A 21,833-nucleotide genomic window follows, 5' to 3' on the forward strand; every position below is an offset into this window, starting at 1 on the left:
TTGCATCAAGAGGCTACATCAAGTGATGGACCTGTACCATCTAGGTTTGTTTAAGTGTGCATTCTGTTGTTTGCACAACAACAAAGTCACCTAATGACACATTTCTCAGAACATGCGCAGGACTAGCTCAGGCTCTGCCCTCAACATACATCAATTAATCTATTGAGTTATCTTTTAGGGGAGGTCTCTCCCAGGACCTCTGCCAGCTTCCTTTTGGACTGGTGACTCTTGCCTCCCACACTGCCCATCTTGGCCCAAGGTTCCTTTTGCCTCTGTCTGTTGAGTCCCCCATTTCCTGATCTTATGTCCTATTCCTCTTTACTCTTTCTTGGCTAAACAGGTGTAATGGTTTCTGAAAAAATTACTGCAATGGAAATGATTTTTTGAGCTCTGCATGTCTGAATTTTTTTTTAACCTAACAATTTAAAAAAATATAACTAGGCTAAGTATGGAATTCTCTCTTCCCTCCAAAGTGACTTTCCCTTGTAATTCTGAGGCTCTGGCTCCATGGTCATTGAGGGGCCTGCAGACTTGCTGGGAAGAAGTCAGATGCCTTTTTGTTCTCTGGAAGCTGCAAGGTCTGTTGTAGTGTTCTGAAATTCCTAGATGGGCTCAAAGCTCTCAGCAAACTAGAGACTCTTGACCTTTAATTCTCAGAAATCCATTGTTTCTTTGACCCCTTCTGCATTTTCTCTTTCTCTGTCTATAGACTTTAATCAGAAACTAGTTCTCTGGTTTTCTTATGTTTTCACTTCTACTTTTCATTTCTTTTTCTTTTGGTTCTTCTTTCAGGGATAGTTCCTCAACTTTTAACTCTCCTATTGTCTTTCATTTCTCCTTTCATTTTTAATTCCCAAGAACTGGTTTGACCACTGTATGTTCCTTTCCTTTCTTTTTCCCACCCTGCTCTGGTGTCATGGGTGCAATACCATTCCTTCATCTCTGAGAAATAAACAATTATATTTAAAAAAAATAAGTAGTACTGAAAGAAAGTAATGTCAAAAAAATGATTATTTACAGGAGATTTACTTACCAGGTAAGGTTCAGTGGATTGGGGTAAGTTGCTCTCATAAACAAAAATCTAAAATAAAGGACCCATATGTTGATTTATTCTATTATGCTACTATTTTGGGAAGCTAACAATGGTATTTTTGTTCATTTAGCATTTGAATAACATTTAGTAAGTGTTTTTAGTTAGTAATTTTCTTTTTTTTTAACTCAGGGCCTTATATTTACTAGGCAATTGCTCTACCACTTGAGCCACACCCCCAGTCTTTTTTTTTTTTTTTTTTTTTTTTGTGATGGGATCTCCCTATGTAACTCAGGCTGGCCTATAACTCTGGATCTTCCTACTCATCCTCCCTAGTGCTGGGATTACAGGCATCATGCCCCACTAAGAAGCAAATCTTGATACAATTTAAAATAAGTCTTTCAAGTATATTCTATGACTACTGCACTCAGTGAACACACAGTAGTGAGATCAGAGGTTACACAATGAAACCAGAGTTAAATGATGAAAAGTTCAGAAGTAATCTTGTATCTAACCTTAAAATGTGCATATAATAGCAGCACTTGATGTCTTAGAAACTAACTTTTAACACAATAGCTGAGCTACATTGAGAGTGACAGTACGTCAGGGCAACTCAATGACATCTCCTCAGCCGTCTGCTGCCCTTCATCAAGGTCATGGTCCTCGAGGTTCTTTCCATAAGATCCTGTCTTTCAGTAACAACAGCTCACAAAAGCAGGGGGTGCCTTCAGAAAATAGGTCAGAATCTGGGGGTAGGGAAGAGAGACAGTGGCAGAGATGTGAACAGTTTGAATAGGATAGAAAAAATGGCACTGGTTCACAGAGTGAATACATCATGCGTACAGAGAAGCACGGCGATCACAAGCAGGCAGCTGAATGAACTTTCATCCATAGCTACGCAACAACACCGGGAAACCATCCTCATACCCTTTAGCCTCTGCCCCTCTGGATGGTTCAGCTGTGTTTGACTATATATAATATGAGATGTTAAAGGAAATGCAAGTTAAAACCACACTAACATTCCACCTCACCCCTGTTAGAATAGCCATCATTAAAAACACCACTAACAACAGGTCTTTGTGTGGATGTGGGGAAAAAGGAACCCTCATACTCATGCAAACTAGTGCAACCACTCTGGAAAAAAAATTGGAGGCTTCTTAAAAATCTAGACATAGATCTGCCATATGATCCAGCAATACCACTCCTGGGGATATACGCAAAGGAATGCGACACAGGTTACTCCAGAGGCATTTGCACACCCATGTTTATTGCAGCGCTATTCACAATAGCCAAGTTATGGAAATTGCCAAGATGCCCCATTACTGACAAATGGATTAAGAAAATACGGTATTTATACACAATGGAATTTTACTCAGCCATGAAGAAGAATGAAATCTTATTATTCACAAGTAAATGAATGGAACTAGAGAACATCATTCTGAGTGAGGTTAGCCAGGCTCAGAAGACCAAAAATCGTATGTTCTCCCTCATATTCGGACTTTAGATCTAGGGTAAATAGAGCAATGTGTTTGAACTTGGGTCACATGATAAGGGGAGAACACACACGAGAGGTATGGGGATAGGTAAGAAACCCAAAACATGATAGTATTTGATGTCCCCACTGCAGAGGAACTAATACAAAAACCTTAAAGCAACAGAGGTCAATATGAGAAGGGGATCAGGAACTAGTAAAAAGGTCAGTTAGAGATGAATCAACTTGGGATGTAACACATTTGTACATGGAAGCAATGCTAGGAATCTCTGTATAACTATCCTTATCTCAGCTAGCAAAAACTCTTTGTCTTTCTTATTATTGCTTTTACTTTCTCTTCAACAAAATTAGAGATAAGGGCAGAACAGTTTCTGCCTGGAAGCAAGAGGGGTTGCGGGGGAGAAGGAGGGGAAAAGTGGGAGAAATGGCCCAAACAATGTATACACATATGAATAAACGAATAAAAAAAATATGAGATGTTATATATATATGTAGTCTTTTTCATGAGAACGTCAGCTTTTCAGTGTTCTAGTCCATGTTAGATTGAAAATAAGAAAGCAGACAAGGCAAGTCTGCTTGCCTACTTCAATCTAGTTCAAGATTACAGATGGTCCTTGAACAGGGGCATTGGTTAAATGCTTGAACTTTACAGAGCCTCCTAGTTGCAAGTAGAATTAGAGCAGATAGAGTATGAACTGTCAACACAGCTAGTGATGAAAAGATATTGACTAAGTATACTTCAAAGCAAAGCTAGTCTTCCCATAGATAATTCGATAGTTTATACTTGCTAAATATTTATTTTATTGTAAACACAGCCTAGGCCCTACAGAAACAAGATGAATAGAACATACCTATCTAACATGAGCAAACAGCTTATCCATGTATACATGTATCCATTATATCCATGGGGTTATTGATTCCACAGTTCAAACTCACTTTGATGACAGTTCCAGATAATTTTGTAGTTTGTAGTGCAGACCATCCATTCCAGAATCACAGTCCTTTGTGGCCTGGGTGCGTGCCTCACGGAATATTGAATAAGGTTGGTGTTGTAGTAGTTCTCCCCTAGGAAGCCCACTGTGTAGTACATTCTGCATAAACTTTAAATGGAAATGTTTGTATTTCCCTTGGCAAGCAAATTGGACTGTGTATATTTGTGACCTAATCCAGATAAGACAATTACCAGACTAGAACTTTAGAGCATAGTGTAACTAATCGGCTTAATTAAGCCTGCTCTTTTAAACACCAAGCTTCTGGGGTGGCCAATGTGGGCTTCTAAAAGAGAAGGGTTTTTGATTGATTTCCAGAGTACCCAAGGATATGTTTTCTATTTTAAAACAATAAAGATGCAAACACTTGAGATAGCTCGATAGACTTCAAAATATAGTGATGTAACCATTTCCCAGAGAATCCCTCCAGAGAGCCTTTATCTTTATTTTTTTTCCTTGCTTTTATCTGTTGATATGATACATATTTGAATTACCATTACTATCCTTGGTGGCATTATTGATAAGTTTCCATAAATATTCAACCTGTGTGGGATGAAAAAACAAGTCCCAGTGTAGAATTCAGTGCATGGATGTTCTCTGGCATCGGTAGTGTTTGAGAAATCTTTAGTTCATTAACCTTATAAGTGGCACTGTGTTCTGTGTCACTACAACTGTCTCATGTTTGTGGTAGTAATCTGTAACATTAGAATAACAGGTAAAAGTAGAATGTGTTTGTGCTCTGACTCTATGTGTCCAAGGGCAAAGTCTTCCATGTCCCTGGGTCTCAGGTTCCTCAACAGGAAGAGGACCAACAGTGATGCCCACCTTGGAGGATTGTGGAACCCACACCAGATAGTGTGTGTGAAAACTCTTAGCACAGTGCCTGCTATGAAACAGGCATTCTGCAAACATTAGCTGTTATTGGTATTTTTGTCTTTCACCTCTGTTTCTTTTGTTCAGGATGAAATTGATTGTGCGGTAAAGATGTTGTTGTCACTAAAAATGAGCTACAAAGCTGCAATGGGGGAGGATTACAAGGCTGACTGTCCTCCAGGAAACCCATCAACTGTGAGTAGTAGTGACCCAGATGCCACAGAAGCCAGTGAGGATTTTGTGGACCCATGGACAGTACGGACAAGCAGTGCAAAAGGCATCGACTATGACAAGCTCATTGGTACGACCTCCTCTTTCTTCCCCAAGAACAGTCTCAACATCTAAAAGTCACTCCATTGAGTGGATTCCATCAATGTTTACAAATTTAAGTGTTTGCAAGAATTTTTTTATGTTTTTTAATTTTATTTTTAATTGGCACACAATAATTATGCATACCTATGGGGTACAGTGTTACCTTCTGTACATGTATACATTAGAATGCTCATTGCTTCAAACATTTACCATTTCTTTTTGATGAGAACATTCAGTATCTTCTCCTCTAGCATTTTGAAATATGTAGCACATTATTATTGACTGTGTTCACCCTACTGCATATTCAGACACAAGAACTTATTCTTCCTGTCTCACTGTAACTTTGGACCTATTAACCAACCTCTTCTTTCCCTCTGCCTGCCCTCCCCCAACCTTTGATAGCCAATATTCTACTCTCTTATGAGATCAACTTTTTTAGATCCCACATATGATAAGATCATGCAGTGTTTGTTCTTCTGTGCCCTGCTTATTTAACTTGTCCTCAATGTTTATTTATGTTGTCACAAATGACAGTATTCCATTCTTTTATGACTGAGTGCTATTCCCTTGTGTATATATACCATATTTTCTTTATGCATTCATCTGTTCATGGAAACATAGGTTGATTCCTTTTCTTGGCTATTGTGAATAGCTCTGCAGCAAACAGAAATGCAGGTATTTCTTGAATACACTGATTTCATTTCCTTTGATTATATGTGATATTTTAAATTTTTTAATTAATCATAAGTAAAGTGAAGTCTCAATACCAAGAAAAAATTAGATCCTAAAACCCTTGGTTTGTGCATTATATTTCCAAAGGATTGTTTTTAAATTAAATAACCATATAAAACTCATTTCAAAATAATAATCTGTAGTAGATAGCTTATTTCAAAATAATAGTCTAAAGTAGATAGGCTTTTCCCTTTTTTTGAGCAATGCGGAACTTGGGAAAGGTCTAATGAAATGGGCATCTTTGCTGGCAAGTCCTCACTGTCACGGCCTTCCTCAAAGGTCTTCCTGTTCATTCCTTTGAGAGCCAATACTCAGATCATTGACAATCATCAAAGAAGAAACAACTGGGGCTGGAGGTGGGGCTTAAGTGGTACAGTGCCTGCCTAGCAAGTGCAAGTTCAAACCCCAATACCACCAGGAAGAAGGGAGAAAAAAGAAAAAGAAAGATAAGTTTTTATCTATGTCAAAGCTATTTTCCATAATGTAAGTATAGACCATCGATGAGGGAAAATCTCCTGAGAACAGACATGAATTCATTTCAACAATTAAGGAATGTGTAAAGTCATGGTTGTCAATAAATACAAGCTGTACCTTACTAAGCAGCTATATGTACCCACGTGTGTGTACATGTCTGCATGTATGTGCTTGCAAGAAGTTTCCATCCAGACTAGTTTCTAGGTATTTTTCCCATCAGAATCCAATCTCAGCCCAACCATGCTTTGTTCTATAATTTGTTCCCTGTTTTGCTGATCATGAGCTCAGCTGTTGTTTTAATACAAAGGACCTTTTACTTTGTGTGAGGAGAAGGACCAGCAACCAGAGGCCTAAAGAGATTTGGGGTCATGAAGATTGTGCATGGATCACTAGCTTTTTCCCCTTCATTTCAGTCATATCTGGTCACTAAGCCTCCTGCTGCCTAAGAACTCCATGTCTTCTGTTTCCCAATTTTTTTTCCAGTACAATTTGGAAGCAGTAAAATTGACAAAGAGCTGATAAACCGAATAGAGAGAGCCATCGGCCAGAGACCACACCGCTTCCTGCGCAGAGGCATCTTCTTCTCACACAGGTCAGGGTCCTTTGCGTTCACAAAGTCATGAGATACTCTTCTCCCATGCTGCCTGGTGCCATGGTCAAAGTGGAACCCAGTTGTCAGAAACCTGGGGCCCACCCTCTGTGCTATCAGTAGTTCTTGTGGGACCATGCTATCCCTTCACCCTCAGGCCTTTACGTTGTTCATTTGTAAACTACCCACCTCACAAAATAGAGGTTAATTCCTAGGAGATGAGACTGATCCATGCCAAATTATATGCTATAAATTATAAAACGTCATGAAAATAAGAGATTCATATGTCCAAGTTCGGTATTTCCCATGCAATAAACAGTAAACTTCCCTGTTCCTCCTGTGGTACCAGTCTGCCCATGAATGATAAAAAAAGAAACTGACAGAAGTACATAGAACAGAGTATCCTTGCCTCAGATCATAAATTCTGTGCAGATAACATCAAAAACATATGGGCAAGATCCAAGAGTTTCTGCCTCTCCCTCCCACATATCCTGGGGTTAGCAGGCCCGTTTTCTAAGCTCTGACCATGAGTTCATGACCCAAGGTCAGCATGTTCTGTCCTGCTTGTACTTTATGGTCACAGAAGAAGACCCAGGACAGAATTCCACATTCTGTACAAACGCTTCACTTTCTATCTGCAGAGAACTCCGGCCCTGCTCAACCCTGCCTCTAGGCAGTATATAATCAGTGTTTCCTTAATTGAGATTTAATTTGGTGAGTTTTAATATATTCACAGTGTTGTAGAACCATCATGATTATCTATTGCTAGAACATTTTTATCACCCAAAAAAGAAACCCTTACCCATTAGCGGTCACTCCCCATTTCTTCCTTCTCTACCTGCTGGCAACCACTCATCTGCTTTCTATCTCTATGGATTGGCCTATTCTGGGAATTTCATATAAATGGGATCATAGACTATGTGCCCTTGTTGTGGCTTCTTCTATTTAGCATGGTTTCAAGGTTCCTCCATGTTGTAGCATGGTCAGTACAGCTTCTCCTCAACTTGCCATGGAGTTACGTTCCAATAAATCCTTTTGCGGGGGGGAAGGGGAGTGTTGAAACAGTCTCACTATGTGGCCTAGACTGGCCTCAAACTTCTCCTGCCAAGTGACTAGGATTACAGGTGTGCACCACCACACCTGGCTAGTCCATTTTACTTCATGTTTTACGTGTTTAGCATACCTTAAATAAGCTCAGAACACTTAGAGTAGCCTATAGTAGGGCAACATCACCTGATACAATACCTGTTTTATAATAAACTGTTGAATATTGAACTAAAAGTGAAGAATGGAATGATTATATGGGTACACTTTTGCATCGTTAAGTCAGGGATCATTTGTACTTCATTCCTTTGTATGTCAAATAATGTTTGTTTAAATGGATATACCCCATAACTTTATCCATTCATCAGTTGGTGGACATTTGGATTATTTTCACTTTTTTAACCAAAGAAAAAGCATTTATGCTGCTCTGAACATTCTGTACAATGTATAGGCTTTTGGGTAGACATATATTCTTAGTTCTCTTGAGCGTATACCTGGGAGTGGAATTGATGGCTCATATGACAACTTATATTTAACTTTTTGAGAAAGTGGCAAAACTTTTCCATAGGGACTGTATTGTTCTACATTCCCACCAGCAATATACACAGGCTCAGTTTCTCCACATCCTAACCAACACCTACCAACACTTGTTATTTTCCATGTTGTTGTTTCATAGCCATCCTAATAGGTCTGAGCAGTATCCCACTGTGGTTTTGTGGTTTGTATTTCATCATTGTAGTGACCAATGATGTTAAGCATCTTTTCATGTGCTTATTGGCTATTTTTGTATCTTCCTTAATAAGGTGTTTATTGCTCACACTTGTAATCCTAGCTACTCAGGAGGCAGAGATCAGGAGGATCGTGGTTCAAAACCAGCTCGGGCAAACAGTTCATGAGACCCTATCTCAAAAAAACCCTTCACAAAAAATAGGGCTGGTGGAGTGGGTCAAGATGTAGGCCCTAAGTTCAAGCCCCAGTACTGAAAAAAAAAATGTCTATTTAAATCCTTTTGCATTTTTAATTGGGTATTTTTAGAGTTACAATAGGTCTTTATGTATTCTGAATAATAGTTTTTTATCAATAGAAGACTTGCAAATATTTGTTCCCATCATATAAGTTGTCTTTTTACTTTTTTTTTTCTATTGATAATGACCTTTGAAGTACAAAAGTTTTTAATTGTGATGAAGCCAGTTTATTTTTCTTTGATTCTTTAGCCAAATTCAAGGTCATGAAGAGCTACACCTGTGCTTTCTTCTGAGCATTTCATGGTTTTAGCTCTTACATTTAGGACTGTGGTACTTTTTGATTGTGTGTGTCTGTGTCTGTGAAGCAGGGCTCCAACTTCATTCTTCATTTGCATGTGGATATTCAGTTGTCCCAGCACCATTTTCTAAAAAAAACTATTCTTCACTTATTGAATTTTCTTGACATCATTGTAGGAAATCTTCTGAACGTTTTTTTGTTTGGTTGGTTGGTTGGTTTTTGGTGGGACTGGGATTTGAACTCAGAGCTTTGTGCTTGCAAAACAGGAACTCTATCACTTGAGCCACATCCCCAATCTGTTTTGCTTTGACTATTTTGGAGATAGGGTCTCACGATCTATTTGCCGTGGCTGGCCTCGAACCTTGATCTTCCTGATCTCAGCCTCCCAAGTAGCTAGGATTACAGGTGTGAGCCACTAAAGCCTGGCTTTGTACATGTATTTGAGAGCTTAGTTCTAGACTGTCAGTTCTGTTCCACTGATCTGTGTATCTTTCCTTATGCTAGCACCACAAGGCCTTGATTACTGTAGCTTTAAAGAAAATTTTGAAGTTAGAAAATTTGAGTTTTCCAGCTTTGTTCTTTTTCATGATTATTTTGGTATTCTGGGCCTCTTGCATTCCCATATGAATTAAGGCAGCTGGGGATTTTGATAGAGATTGCCCTGAATCTGTTTGGAGAGTATTGCCATCATAAAATACTAGGTCTTCCAATCCATGCACATGGGATGTCTTTTCACTGACCCACATCTTTTATTTTCTTCAGGGATGTTTTATAGTTTTCAATGTAAAAGTCCTATGGTTCTTTGATTAGATTATTCTGAAGATTTTATGATTTTGATGCTATGATAAGTGGTATTTTTCTTAATTTTATTTCCAATTTGTCCATTGCTACTATATAGAAATATACAACTGATTTTCTGACCTTATATATCGAAACATTGCTGAATTTATGTATTAGTCCTAATATTTCTTTTCTTTACTTTTTCTTTTTATTTTCTTTTTTTGTATGTGGATTCTAGATGATTTTCAATATACAAGGATTATGTCACCTGTGAATAAAGATAGTTTACCTATTTCTTTCCAGTTTGGGTTTCTTTTTCTTGCCTAAATGTTCTGGCTAGAACTTGCAGTATAGTATTGAATAGTAATGGTAAAAGTATGCATCCTTGTCTCATCCCCAATCATAGGGAGAAAGCCCTTAGTCTGTTACCATTGAGTATGTTAGCTCTGGTGTTCTGTAAATGGCCTTCATCATGTTAACCAAGCTTGCATCTTTTCTCCGAGTTTGTCGAGTGTTTTTTTTTAAAGGACATTGGAGTTATCAAATGATTTTTCTATTTCCTATTGATATGATCATGTGGATTTTGTCCCCTTACTAATAGGATGTATCACATTTACCAGTTTTTGAATATTGAATCAACCTTGCATTCCTGGGACAAATCCCACTTGATTGTGGTATATAATCTTTTTTACATATTACTGGGTTTGATTTGTGAGTTACTGAGGATTTTTATGTCTATATTCATAAGGGCTATACATCTATAGTTTTATTTTTATATCTTGGTCTGGTTTTGGTATTAGGACAATAGAGGCCTACAGAATAAGTTAGAAAGTAGTCCCTCTTCAGGTTTTTTTTTTTTTGAGACAGGGCCTCACTATATAGCCTAGGCTGAGCTTGAACTCACAATCATCCTGCTCAAGGGTCCACGCTTGCTAGGCAGGCAGTCTACCACTTGAGCCACTCCACCAGCCAGGTTCACCCTTCTGAGTGCTGAACTCAGATGCCTGGGTCACCACATCCAGCTCCTTGGACTTTCCTTTGTGGGAAGTATTTTTTTGTTTTTTGTTTGTTTGTTTATTTTTGTTTTTTATTACTAATTCAGTCGTTTTGGTTGTTAAAGATCCATTCAGTTTTTGTGTATCTTCTTGAGTCAGTTTCAGTGGTTTCTCTAGGAATTTGCCTATTTCATCAAGGTTACCTAATTCCTTGTCATGCAAGTATTCATAATATCCCCTAACAGTAGCCACGTCCCTTCTTACAACATTCCTAAGAATAACTATTTCTCTCTCACTCTATTTTACCCTTGACCATGTTAGCTCAAGATTTGCCATTTTGTTATTAAACTTTGTATCTTAATATTTTATGGTTCTCATTGCCCTTGTGACTTTGTTTCCTTCGGAGTACAATTCTGTAGGCTCTTGAGTCGGGGAGGAATAGGACTGGAGACATTTGCTCTTTCTCATATTTGAAAATGCCCCTCTACTTATTGTTGTCATCAGGGAAACCAGGTGTTAAATGAGACCTACCAGCCCTGTCAAGCTGCAAAGCTGAGCAGCTGACGGGTTCCTCTCCTCTGAGTGAGGTGAGGCCCTGATGGAAGTCTCCTGCACACTGCAGGAGCCCCTTGCTCCTTGCCCCATGGCCTGGCCCTAGTGACTTCTCAGATGCTACCTGTGACCACAGAAAAGCATCTTGTGACATCTGCATTTTCCTCTCTTTTTTTTTTTTTTTTTTTTTAATTTGAGCAGTACTGAGGTTTGAACTCAGGGCCTTGTGATGTTAGACAGGTGCTCTACCACTTGAGCCACGCTCCCAGCCCTTTTTGCTTTAGCATTTTTCAAACAGGATCTCACAGTTTTGCCCAGGCCTGCCTGGACTACTATCCTCCTATTTATACTTCCCATGTAGCTGGGATGACAAGTTCATGCCACCATGCCCAGGTTTTATCGGTTCAGATGGGAGCTCAGGAACTTTTTGCCCAGCCTGGCCTCAAACCATAATCCCCTCTCAATCTCCACCTCCTGGTAGCTAGGATTACAAGCATGAGCTACCACACCCACCTTACATTTTTCCTCTTTTCTGTAAACCCATAAAAGCTTAATTTGGTGAATTGTGAAAACCAAAGAATTTTCCTTATTTTAAAAGCAGTATTCAAAACTAAGTGCAACAAGCACATGGTGGTGCTCCTAGCTACTCTGGAGGATGAGGCAAGAGAATCAGTAGTTCAAGGCCAGCCTGGGAAATATAGCAAGACCCTGTCTCAAAATCAAACAGAAAAAGAAAAAAACTAAGCACAAAACCCAATGCCAGAGACTAGCACTGTGACCTTGGCTTAGGGTATGGGAAAAGGTACTGTTAAAATACTGTTATCAGACTCTGGGGAAAATGGCTCTTCCTCTCTTATTTGGAACACTTCACCAGAAACAAAGAGCATTAACACCCAGGAGTATTGGTTGATTTCACACCTTGCTAAATATTAGATTCCCTTGGGAAGCTTATTAAATGTGCAAGTTCACCTGGGTGTGGTAGTGCATGTCTGTAATCCCAGCACTAAGGGAGACTGAGGTAGAAGGATTAGTTGGAGGCCAGCCTGGGCTGTGTACCAAGATCCTTCCCCAAAAAAATACAAATCACCTCAGATCTCTGGGTCTCCAGACAGAGGCCCAAGCGGGGAAGCAGCCCTGCCAAGTGATACTGATGCACAACTAGCAAGGAGGGAGGACCCTCATGTGCATGTTCTGTGTACCCCAGTCTTTCTGGAGGAAGGACAGCTCCAGGATGTCTCACAGATGAGAACCCTGAGTCCCAAGCTGGCTGAGGTCATCTGAGTCAGATCCGCACTAGGGACTTTACCATGAACTCCCAGGGACATTACTTCTTGTCCTCAAGTCAGGCCTGCGTGGAACCCTACAGTTTTCCTGAGCTGGGTCTCTAGAGTCTCAGGACTTGATGAATCTAAACAAGGATTGCGTGGTGTTGGCCTGGTGTCCCCTAGGGAGGTGTCTAAAGCAATATATTGGGATATTCACATTCATCATTAGAGGAATTCCAGAAGAATCCCAGAGGCCACCCAACCATATCCATCTTTTAAACCCATAATTCCAAGCCTGTATGTCCTATCCTTTTAAAACAATCACTCACAGGAGAAACCATTCCAATAGAGTTTCTTGCCATTTTTATACCGTAATCGTCAAAGATAACAAACTCTAGTTATTATCTGAGTTGTTTTGTTTCTATCTTTATTTTTCATTTCCAAATGAGCTTTAGTGCTTTGATATGTTTTACAGAAAATCACATTATTTCCTTTTCTCTTTTTTCCATTAGGGATATGAATCAAGTTCTCGATGCCTATGAAAATAAGAAACCATTTTATCTGTACACAGGCAGGGGCCCATCTTCTGAAGCAATGCATGTAGGTCATCTCATCCCATTTATTTTCACAAAGTAAGTACTGCATCATGTGACTGTTGTCACTTTCCTAGTGAATCATGAGTAGCATTTATAGGCCATCTATAGAACTGGACAGACAAGGCTATTCCTGTTTGCCAAGCAGCCAGGATGTCAGGGCACTGGCACCTTTATAGCCTCTGTTCACTCTGTTTGTTCCTGGGCTCCTTCAGAGGATCAGGTTTATGGGGAGCACCATGTTGGAGTCAGCCAGACCTGCTTACTCCTCCCACTGCTCTTCGTCCGTGTGAATGTAGACCTGATGTCATATCTTCCAGGTGGGTGGAATGACTCTCAGAAAGTTAAGGAAAGTCTCCAAACTAAAGTGTGAAGTCTACTGGCACAAAGCCTAGCAACAGGCTTCCTAGTCAGATGTGCTGGTAGAGTGTATCATTATCGATAGTGACACTTCGGGCGTGGTAAAATCATGAGATTTTTGTGGGCAAGCATGTGTGTTCACATGCAAAGTGGCATTCTTCCACAGGAACAATTGCCCTTCCCTGCCCTACTCCTGTGACTCTTAGGTGACCACAGAATATGCTTGCTATGTCCTACTTTCTCTGTAGATGCCACAGAATGTGTTCAGCATGTCCTATGTTCTCAAGTATTCCTTATGTGTCTGCACAATATGTTCAATGTGCCCTCATTCTCCCCTGTCCCTTAGGTGGCTCCAGGATGTATTCAACGTGCCCTTGGTTGTCCAGATGTCTGATGATGAGAAGTACCTGTGGAAGGACCTGACTCTAGATCAGGCATACAGCTACACCATGGAAAATGCTAAGGACATCATTGCCTGTGGCTTTGACATCAATAAAACTTTCATCTTCTCTGACCTTGAATACATGGGGTAAGGAGGAAACACCTAACTGCCTTTTGAGTAAGTAAGTGCAGACATCATGTCATTGTGACCACAGTGAAACCTGAAATGTCCAAAACAGGCTTTAAGATCTAGTAAATATTTTTCTTCTTTCATTAAATGTTATGATCATGTTTATTGATTTTATTTCCCAATAAGAAAGTGATATGTATGCATAGAAAGGATTAAGTAATGTCAGATGCAACCATTCCCTTTATAATTCAAAAATTTCAAATATGCACCCAAGCATGTCAGGTGGCATCTGAGATTGTCCTCCTCAGCTGTGACAGGAAAGTATTTCTGCATTGTTGTTTCTGTCTATTGATAGCCAGTCTACAGAGTTCTAATGCCTTTCTCATTTTCAATGTAACGTTTTCCTTACAGAGGAAAGACTCACTGGCTAAACAGTTCCCTCACAGTCTAGTTTCTTAAATCAGTCACTTAATAGTTCAACATATTTCATTCTGAAAATCCTTGGCTTCATCCCAAATGATTACCAAGAAATGTTAAATAAATAAATAAGACTTTGGAGCCAGGCATGGTGGTATACACCTGTAAACTCAGCTACTTAGGAGGCTGAGGCAGGAGAACCTCTAGTTCGAGGAGCCACATGTCAAGATTCCCATCTCAAAAGAAAAGAAGACTGGTCAGTTATCATAGAAAGAATGCTGTTAAAGCTGGGTATGGTGGTGTACACCTGTAATCCAAGGCAGATCGCAAGTTCAAGGACAGCTTAGGCTACATAGTAAGACCTTGCTGAGCAAATATTTCTTGAAGGATGTAGCTCAGTGGTAAACACATGTATGTGTAAGGCCCAGGTTCGTTCCCCAGCACTGCAAAGGGAAAAAGTCTTGAGCACTGAAGACAAGATCTCCCTCACAGGAACTGATTCGGCAGGTTGAGGCTCCATCTACTGTGGGCCATGCTCTGAGCTCAGGGCCTTCCATGTTTTCTCATAGCAATCGCCAGGCCCAGGCAGGTGTGAGGAATACCACAAGGGCCATGTAAGTACAAACTAGCTTGGTGCTTACATTTCTCCCAGAATGTTCCCTTTTTTGTTTGTTTTGGTTTTGGTGGTACTGACTTATGTATGGCTCAAGCTTGCTAAGCAGGTGCTCTACTGCACACTTGAGCCACACCCCCTACCCTTTTTTTTTTTTTTTTTTTTTTGTGGTACCAGGGTTTAAACTCAAGGGTTTGTACTTGCTAGGCAGGTACCATACTGCTTGAGCCACACCTCCATCCCTCTTTGTTCTAATTATTCTGGAGATAGAGTGACTGCAGTTCTCCTATTTTATGCTTCCCCCGTAGCTTGGGGATGACAGGTGAGCACCAGTGAGTCTTAACTATTGATTGAGATTGGAGTGTCATTGTGTGCCTGGGCTGGGCTGGCGCCTAAGCACAGTCCTAGTCTCAGCCTCCCAAGTTGCTAGGATTACATGTGTGAGCTACCGACACCCATTCCCAGCCGTTTTTTTTTTTTTAAGCTTTAGTTCATTTTCTAATAGAGTCTCACATTTTTGCCTGAGCCAGCGTGGACCTTTATCCTCTTGTTCACACCTCCCTCATAATTAGAATTATAGGTATGAACCACCCCGACCTAGGAATGTTCACTTTTATAAGAACTTGCAACTGAGTAGCAGCTTTGTATCCACTGGGAACAATAGATGCTATGATAGGAAATCTGGCTTTATTATCAGCTAGGAAAACGATTTTCTAATTTTACTTATTACAGTTTTCTTAAAATCCTGTCTCTTATTTCTGCCATATGAGTATAGAGGCTCTATCGTATCCTTGAAGGAAGGAAAATGAATCTGAGTTCAAGTTCTGGCACCTCTGTTTAGTGGCCTTGTCATTGTTCTTATCACTTTCATGGCAATTCACTTCATCATTCTCACCTCATTTCTTAAGTAATCTGATTCAAATGCTTGAACCTCAGCACAGACATGCCATGGATTATAGCAAAGCTGCTGACATGGCGCAGTAACTGGTATTTTTGGTTTTTGAGCTGGGGGTCCCACTGTGTTTCCCAGGCTGGCCTCTTATCTCCTGGATTCAAACAATCCTCCTGCCTCAGCCTCCTGAGAAGCTGGGGCTAAAGGTGCTCACCCTTGTACCCAGCTTCTGTAGTTTCTGTGAAGCCTCTTTCCACCCACATTCAGTCCCTCTTGTCCTTACCCCCCCACACCCCACAGCCCCTGGTCTTCTGAAAGCACATGTCTGATCTTATCTTCCACTCTCATGCTTTTCCCAGTGCTCCTTCATCATACGATGAAGTACACTCTCCCTTTTTACTTTGTACATAAGCTGTTCTCATTTGGTCCCTGTGTTCCTGTCCAGCGTCACTGCCAACTCCAGCTACATGGAACAATTTTCAGTTCCATATACTTCACCTTTGTAAATGCTGTGCTTTGCCCAGAATTCCTGTCCCCTCCTCTGAGCCCACCGTACCCCAACATGGCCAACTCCATCACTGTTCCTTCAAGCACAGGGTTAAGCAACCCCTTTTCCTGGGCACTTTCCATCCCCACAGCCAGATGTAGACCCTCAACTCTGTTCCCGGCACTTGTCCTCACCCTGTCCCATCTGGTGATAAACCCATAGTTCCTTCATCTTTGCTCTCCAGGGCTCTCCTGGGTCTGTAAACAAAAGGAGCAAGGCCAAGTTCTTCCTCACTGAGCTTAAATGTCAGTGACTGGACAAGAGCAACTGACTATAATAAGTTCATAAAGACAGGTACACACTGATGGGGCAGTGAACTCTTGAATTGTTCACATGAAGAGACTAACCTGTGATCAGCCCCTCTTTCAACACATTCTGAACATTGCATTTGTGACACCTGTTTCCCAAGTGTCCCTGGTATTTTCAGCATGTGGCCATCCTCTGTCTTGGCCCAATAAGAACTTCCTCTTTCTTTATGAGCACAGAGTAAAGATTTTATATATATATAGGGCAATATTGGGGTTTGAACTCAGGGACTTCTGTTTCCCAGGCAGGCATTCTTCCTATGTTTCTGACACCTGGTAGGGTTGGAGAAAGAGCTGCTGAGGATAGCAGTCGAGGGACTGGATAAAAAGCTGCACAGCTTCTGCCCCTCTGTGTTTGCTTGTCTTGGGCCCAGTTCCCTCAAGTAGCAACAGTTCTGGGCTCATTTCCACACCCCTCACCATCTAGAAGAGAATCGTGTTGTTTAGACCAGCACAGTGTCAGTCCTGTAGGGCAGGGTGCCCTGCAGTGACATAGAGCGGTAGCCAGATACTGGAGGACCATCTGCACTGAGGCAACTCTCCTTTGTCCTGCACCTGTCAGTCCCTGTGGTACACTCCACCTAACCTCCAGATGGACATGTCTCCACCATACTGTCTCCACAGAAGCCCATGGGGCTCCTGCCCTTACGCTCCACACTACACTGAGCTGCTGATCCAGCAAGATCCACACTCATGTCAACCCCTAGAGCTCTGAATCTGGCTCTGTTCTGCCCTTATTTGTATGTCTTCATGCTGGCTTCATAGATAAAGCTGTGGCTGCTGTAGGTACCTGCTTACAGATGGCTTCTCCACACCTTCCTGAAGCTGCACATGTGTTAACCAAGTGTGGTCCCTAGTGCTGGCATGTGCTTTTTTTTTTTCTTTTGCTGGGGGGTGGGGGGAGTGGTAGTTATTTTCAGATAGGGTCTTGAATTTTTGCCAGGGACCAGTTTTCTTTCTCCCTATACCTCCCATCTGGCTTGGATTACAGGCATACCACCATGCTCAGCTTCTTGGTTAAGATAGGGTCACACTAACTTTTTGCCCAGACTTGCCTCAAAATATGATCCTTCTGATCTCCACCTCTCAAATAGCTGGAATTATAGGTATGCACTACTATACTTGACTACATCCAGTTTTAATGACTGCTACCTTGTTCTCCTTAGACACCACTCCCCCAGCACAGATTTGACTCTTCCTGTCTCTGCAGGAGGAGCCCAGGCTTCTATAAGAATGTGGTGAAGATTCAGAAGCATGTCACCTTCAACCAAGTGAAAGGCATTTTCGGTTTTACTGACAGCGATTGCATTGGTAAGAGTTGGCTGCTGCTCTGAACCCCTTTTTCTCAGCAAGGTGAGCAAAGCTCAGAGGAGAACAGGCACTTGTAAGAGTCTCAGGGTGGTGGCAACAAAGCCTAGGCTAAAGTAGTTGGGCAACTTACTGTGGGGCAGCTGCTAGAGATAGAACCCAGGGCCTCACAAATGCTAGACAAGCACTCTACCACTGAGCCACCTCCAGCCCACATATCTGGTCTTTAAAATATCTGCTCCTAGGACTTCAGCTGTCTCTGAGATGTTAACATTTACAGTTTATCTATTTAAATAAGACACCAAGATGGGTTTTCTCTGAAATATTAAGGGCTAGTATAGCATTCAGCCACTTCTCTGGACTGTAGGAAACCATATTTCAGGAAGCAAGACTTGCCCCTACCCTTAGTCACTCACTGTAAGGTATGGAAGAAAGAGAAAGGTAAGGCTGATTTGGTGCAACCCCAGTCACTGTGAGGTTTGTTGCAGCCCAAGGGAGATGCAGGAGGGCAAGCTGGGCTTGCCACTTGCTTGAAGGAGCCCGTAAGGGATTAGACTGACCGGCCTCCAGAGCCCTTCCTACCCCCCACCTCGCTCTCCTTCCGTGGCTCTTCTGCAGCCCTGCCACCATTGATGCACACAATGTTTGCCTGCTGTGTGCACAAGTTTGCATCCCTCTCCTTTACCTGCCCCTGACTTTCAGATGCAGTAGCCTTAGTAGGCTCGTACCTCCTTGAGGCTTGTGTCTGAGCCTTATCCCCTCTTCCCTCTACTTTTCTAAAATGGTTTGGTCAGATTCACTCCAGTAATTGGAACATGAACCCTGTGCTTTTGAAAACATAGTAGGACCATACCACAGAGAAGGCTGTGTTGAGTGATTAAGTAGGCTGACTCTGAGACCCAGGTGTGAGTACTGGCTCAGCCATTTACTTGCTATATGCCAGCCTTAGCAAGCCAGGTAAATGGTGTGAGCCTGAGCCTGCACATTGGTAAGATGGGCGAGAGGAGCCTCCCCACAGAGCTGTGACAAGTGCTGAGCTCCTGCAGGGCCCTGAGCACAGAGCCTGACATGAGGTCCTAGAAATGGCCACCACTGCACTGAACCCTTGATAGTAGCACCGGTGGCCATGGCAGACTCCTGCCTCGTCTCCCCACAGAAAGATAAGACCCCTGGAGATGGTATCTCTTTCTGAAGTGGATAGAAAAAGAACAAAATTCAACAATTAGTTGAACCATGTTAATTGACTTTTCTTTTTGACTCTAAAATCAGGCAACATTTCATCACAGAATGAGTGTTTAGGTGAACTGAGCAGAAGTTGGTTTTATAGATGAAAGGGCTTTAGCAGATCAGAAATAAGCCAGGCACAGTGGTACACACCTGTAATACCAACACTTAAGAGGCTGAGGCAGGAGGATTGCAAGTTTAAAGACAGAGTGAGACCCTGTTGCAAGAAACAACCCAAAAAAGGGCTGGAGGTGTGGCTCAAGTTATAGAGCAACACGAGACCCTAAGTTCAAACCACAGTATCACAAAAAAATAAAGCCAAAGGGGAAAAAAAAACCATGATGGGGAGCAACCTAACTGTCCAATGGCTAGAGAATGGTTCAATAACATAGATAAGCTGGCAGGAAAGAACATACTTAATGACAACATTGGTAAATATTAAAGTGAAAAGGACCAGGAAAACATTAGATATGGTATGATTACAACCAAAGCTCATAGTGGAAAATGTAGAGAGGAAACAGATGGAAAGAGACACAAATTGGGCTGCTAATTTCTTATTCTCTACTTTTCTATATTTTTCAGATTTTCTTTAATGATTATTACTTTTACAATGGGGAGAAAACCTATTCTTGCTTAATCCTTTAACTGGGTTAATTAACCAGAACAGCAGGTGGCCTCATGTATGAAAATGTTCCCCCTCACTTTCAGGGAAGATCAGTTTTCCTGCCGTCCAAGCTGCTCCTTCCTTCAGCAACTCATTCCCACAGATCTTCCGAGACAGGACAGACATCCAGTGCCTCATCCCCTGTGCCATTGACCAGGTCAGAAGTTCTGTGAGCCAGGGACTGGCTGCAGGTTTCTCTGACTCTTTACTGGGAGGTAGGGTTGAGTGTTGGAGGAAGAATGAGCCCATCTCTTGAAACTAGCAGAAGTCCAAGAGTCTCCCACGAAGATCTCTGGGGCTGCTCGTTAGCCAAAGGCTGCGTTTGTTCAACATCCTCATCCAAGCCCTCTCCCCACAGGACCCTTACTTTAGGATGACAAGGGATGTCGCCCCCAGGATTGGATATCCTAAGCCAGCTCTGCTGCACTCGACCTTCTTCCCTGCTCTGCAGGGGGCCCAGACCAAGATGAGTGCCAGTGACCCCAACTCCTCCATCTTCCTCACTGACACGGCCAAGCAGATCAAGACCAAGGTGAGCAGCACCCTGGCCAGGGGCCACAGTGGGAATAGAAAGGCAAACAATACACACACACACACACACACACACATTCTCTGTTGTTCTGGTCCTTTTGGCATCGGCAACACAGCAATGCCAAATTCTATAACCAACATCTGTCTCCTGCATAAATTGAAGCAGTCTGACCTGTTTCCAGATAGCGGGTAAATTGGAAGGGGGGTTGTTTGTTTGTGTATTTTATTGTTCCCTTTCATTATAGTAAAAATCTGAGGGGTTGAGGAGGTGGGGCAGTTGTTTCGTTTTTTTGATTTTTTTCTTTTCCGCCTTTCTTAACACCTTGTTCTAAAAGCAAAGTCACAACAAGTCATAATTAATGAAGATGTTATCAAGCAATAGAAAAGATTTGCCTCTATTTCTTAGCACCAGGCATCAAGCCACTTGCCTTGATTGTCTTCTGGTCTTCATTCTGCCTGGAGCTAGTGGTACTATTCCTTCTGAAGGTGAGAACCATAAGACTGAGAGGATCGTTACATGGCCCAGTTTGCACCACCAGAAATCCAAGTCCTGCTCTCTAGCAGGAGCAGCCCTTACTGGGGCCGCTATCTTGTGGAGACCCACTAACAGGATGGTCTTGTCCAGCTGTGCCCCACCCTGTGTGCCTTAGGCACTTGATAAATATTCACAAGTCACTAGAAAAGCTAAAAATAGAGATTAGTTTGTTCTTCCTTATTTTTCATGGCACCAGTTCTGTGGCTCAGGGCTAAGCTGATAGCATGTGCATAACCCCTTATAGTTACTTAAAGCCTTATAACCACTGACATCTCCTTTGGACCCAAGTATATGCTTGCAACTTGGAAGATTACAGTGGAGTACAGGGAACTGAGTCTAAGGCATATGGTGAAGCCATCTGAGTGCCCTCTGGAAAGTCCCGTGAAGTTTCTGGTTGACAATGAAGGACCTTTCATATCCAAACCTTAGGAAGTGGCCTCTGCTAACCCTCCCCCTCACTTGGAAGCTGGTGTAATCATGGATTTTTCTTTCCCTTTCACTTTTGGCTGAAACTTCCAGAGCATAGAGTAAAGAAGTGGGGCGGGAAGTACCAGCAGGGAAGTCATCTGTGTGTTTCTGAGAAGTTGTTTAATGGCTCTGGGCATTTTCATTTCCTCAGAACCAGCAGAGGCCCAAGGGCTGGGTGATGGAATGGGCAACTCACATGGGACCTGGCCAGTGCTAGTGCTTTAGCTCCACTAGAAGCCAGGCATGCCAGGAAGTCTGCTGGGCCCCACCACTCCTGCCACAGGAAGCAGGTTCTTGACATGCTGGGCCTCACTTTCTGCACTGGTTAAAGAGGAAAGCAATACAGAGTTCTCTGTGTTGCGTGGGAGTGGGAGGGACATTTGTCATAGCTGTCACAGCCACCATTTGCAGCACCTCTGTACGTGAGGGGCCATGCAGTTGATGGCTACACCTGTGCATCCTGGCACTGTGCTGG

At 42.0% G+C, this 21,833-nt stretch overlaps 1 protein-coding gene across 4 annotated transcripts in view; it reads left to right on the forward strand.

Annotated features, from left to right (window-relative positions):
- Positions 1-21,833, forward strand: part of Wars1 (tryptophanyl-tRNA synthetase 1) — a 36,567-nt gene that overhangs the window by 8,135 nt on the left and 6,599 nt on the right. For all 4 annotated transcript variants that reach the window (XM_020183547.2, XM_074067166.1, XM_020183545.2 and 1 more), the window contains 7 exons: positions 4,472-4,685; positions 6,386-6,494; positions 12,903-13,022; positions 13,690-13,872; positions 17,839-17,939; positions 19,869-19,981; positions 20,183-20,356. In XM_020183547.2, the coding sequence (XP_020039136.2) occupies positions 4,472-4,685; positions 6,386-6,494; positions 12,903-13,022; positions 13,690-13,872; positions 17,839-17,939; positions 19,869-19,981; positions 20,183-20,356 (1,014 nt within the window). The remainder of the gene's footprint in view (positions 1-4,471; positions 4,686-6,385; positions 6,495-12,902; positions 13,023-13,689; positions 13,873-17,838; positions 17,940-19,868; positions 19,982-20,182; positions 20,357-21,833) is intronic.

Source organism: Castor canadensis, chromosome 3 (assembly GCF_047511655.1).
Source record: "Castor canadensis chromosome 3, mCasCan1.hap1v2, whole genome shotgun sequence".
In the NCBI taxonomy this organism is placed as follows: domain Eukaryota; kingdom Metazoa; phylum Chordata; class Mammalia; order Rodentia; family Castoridae; genus Castor; species Castor canadensis.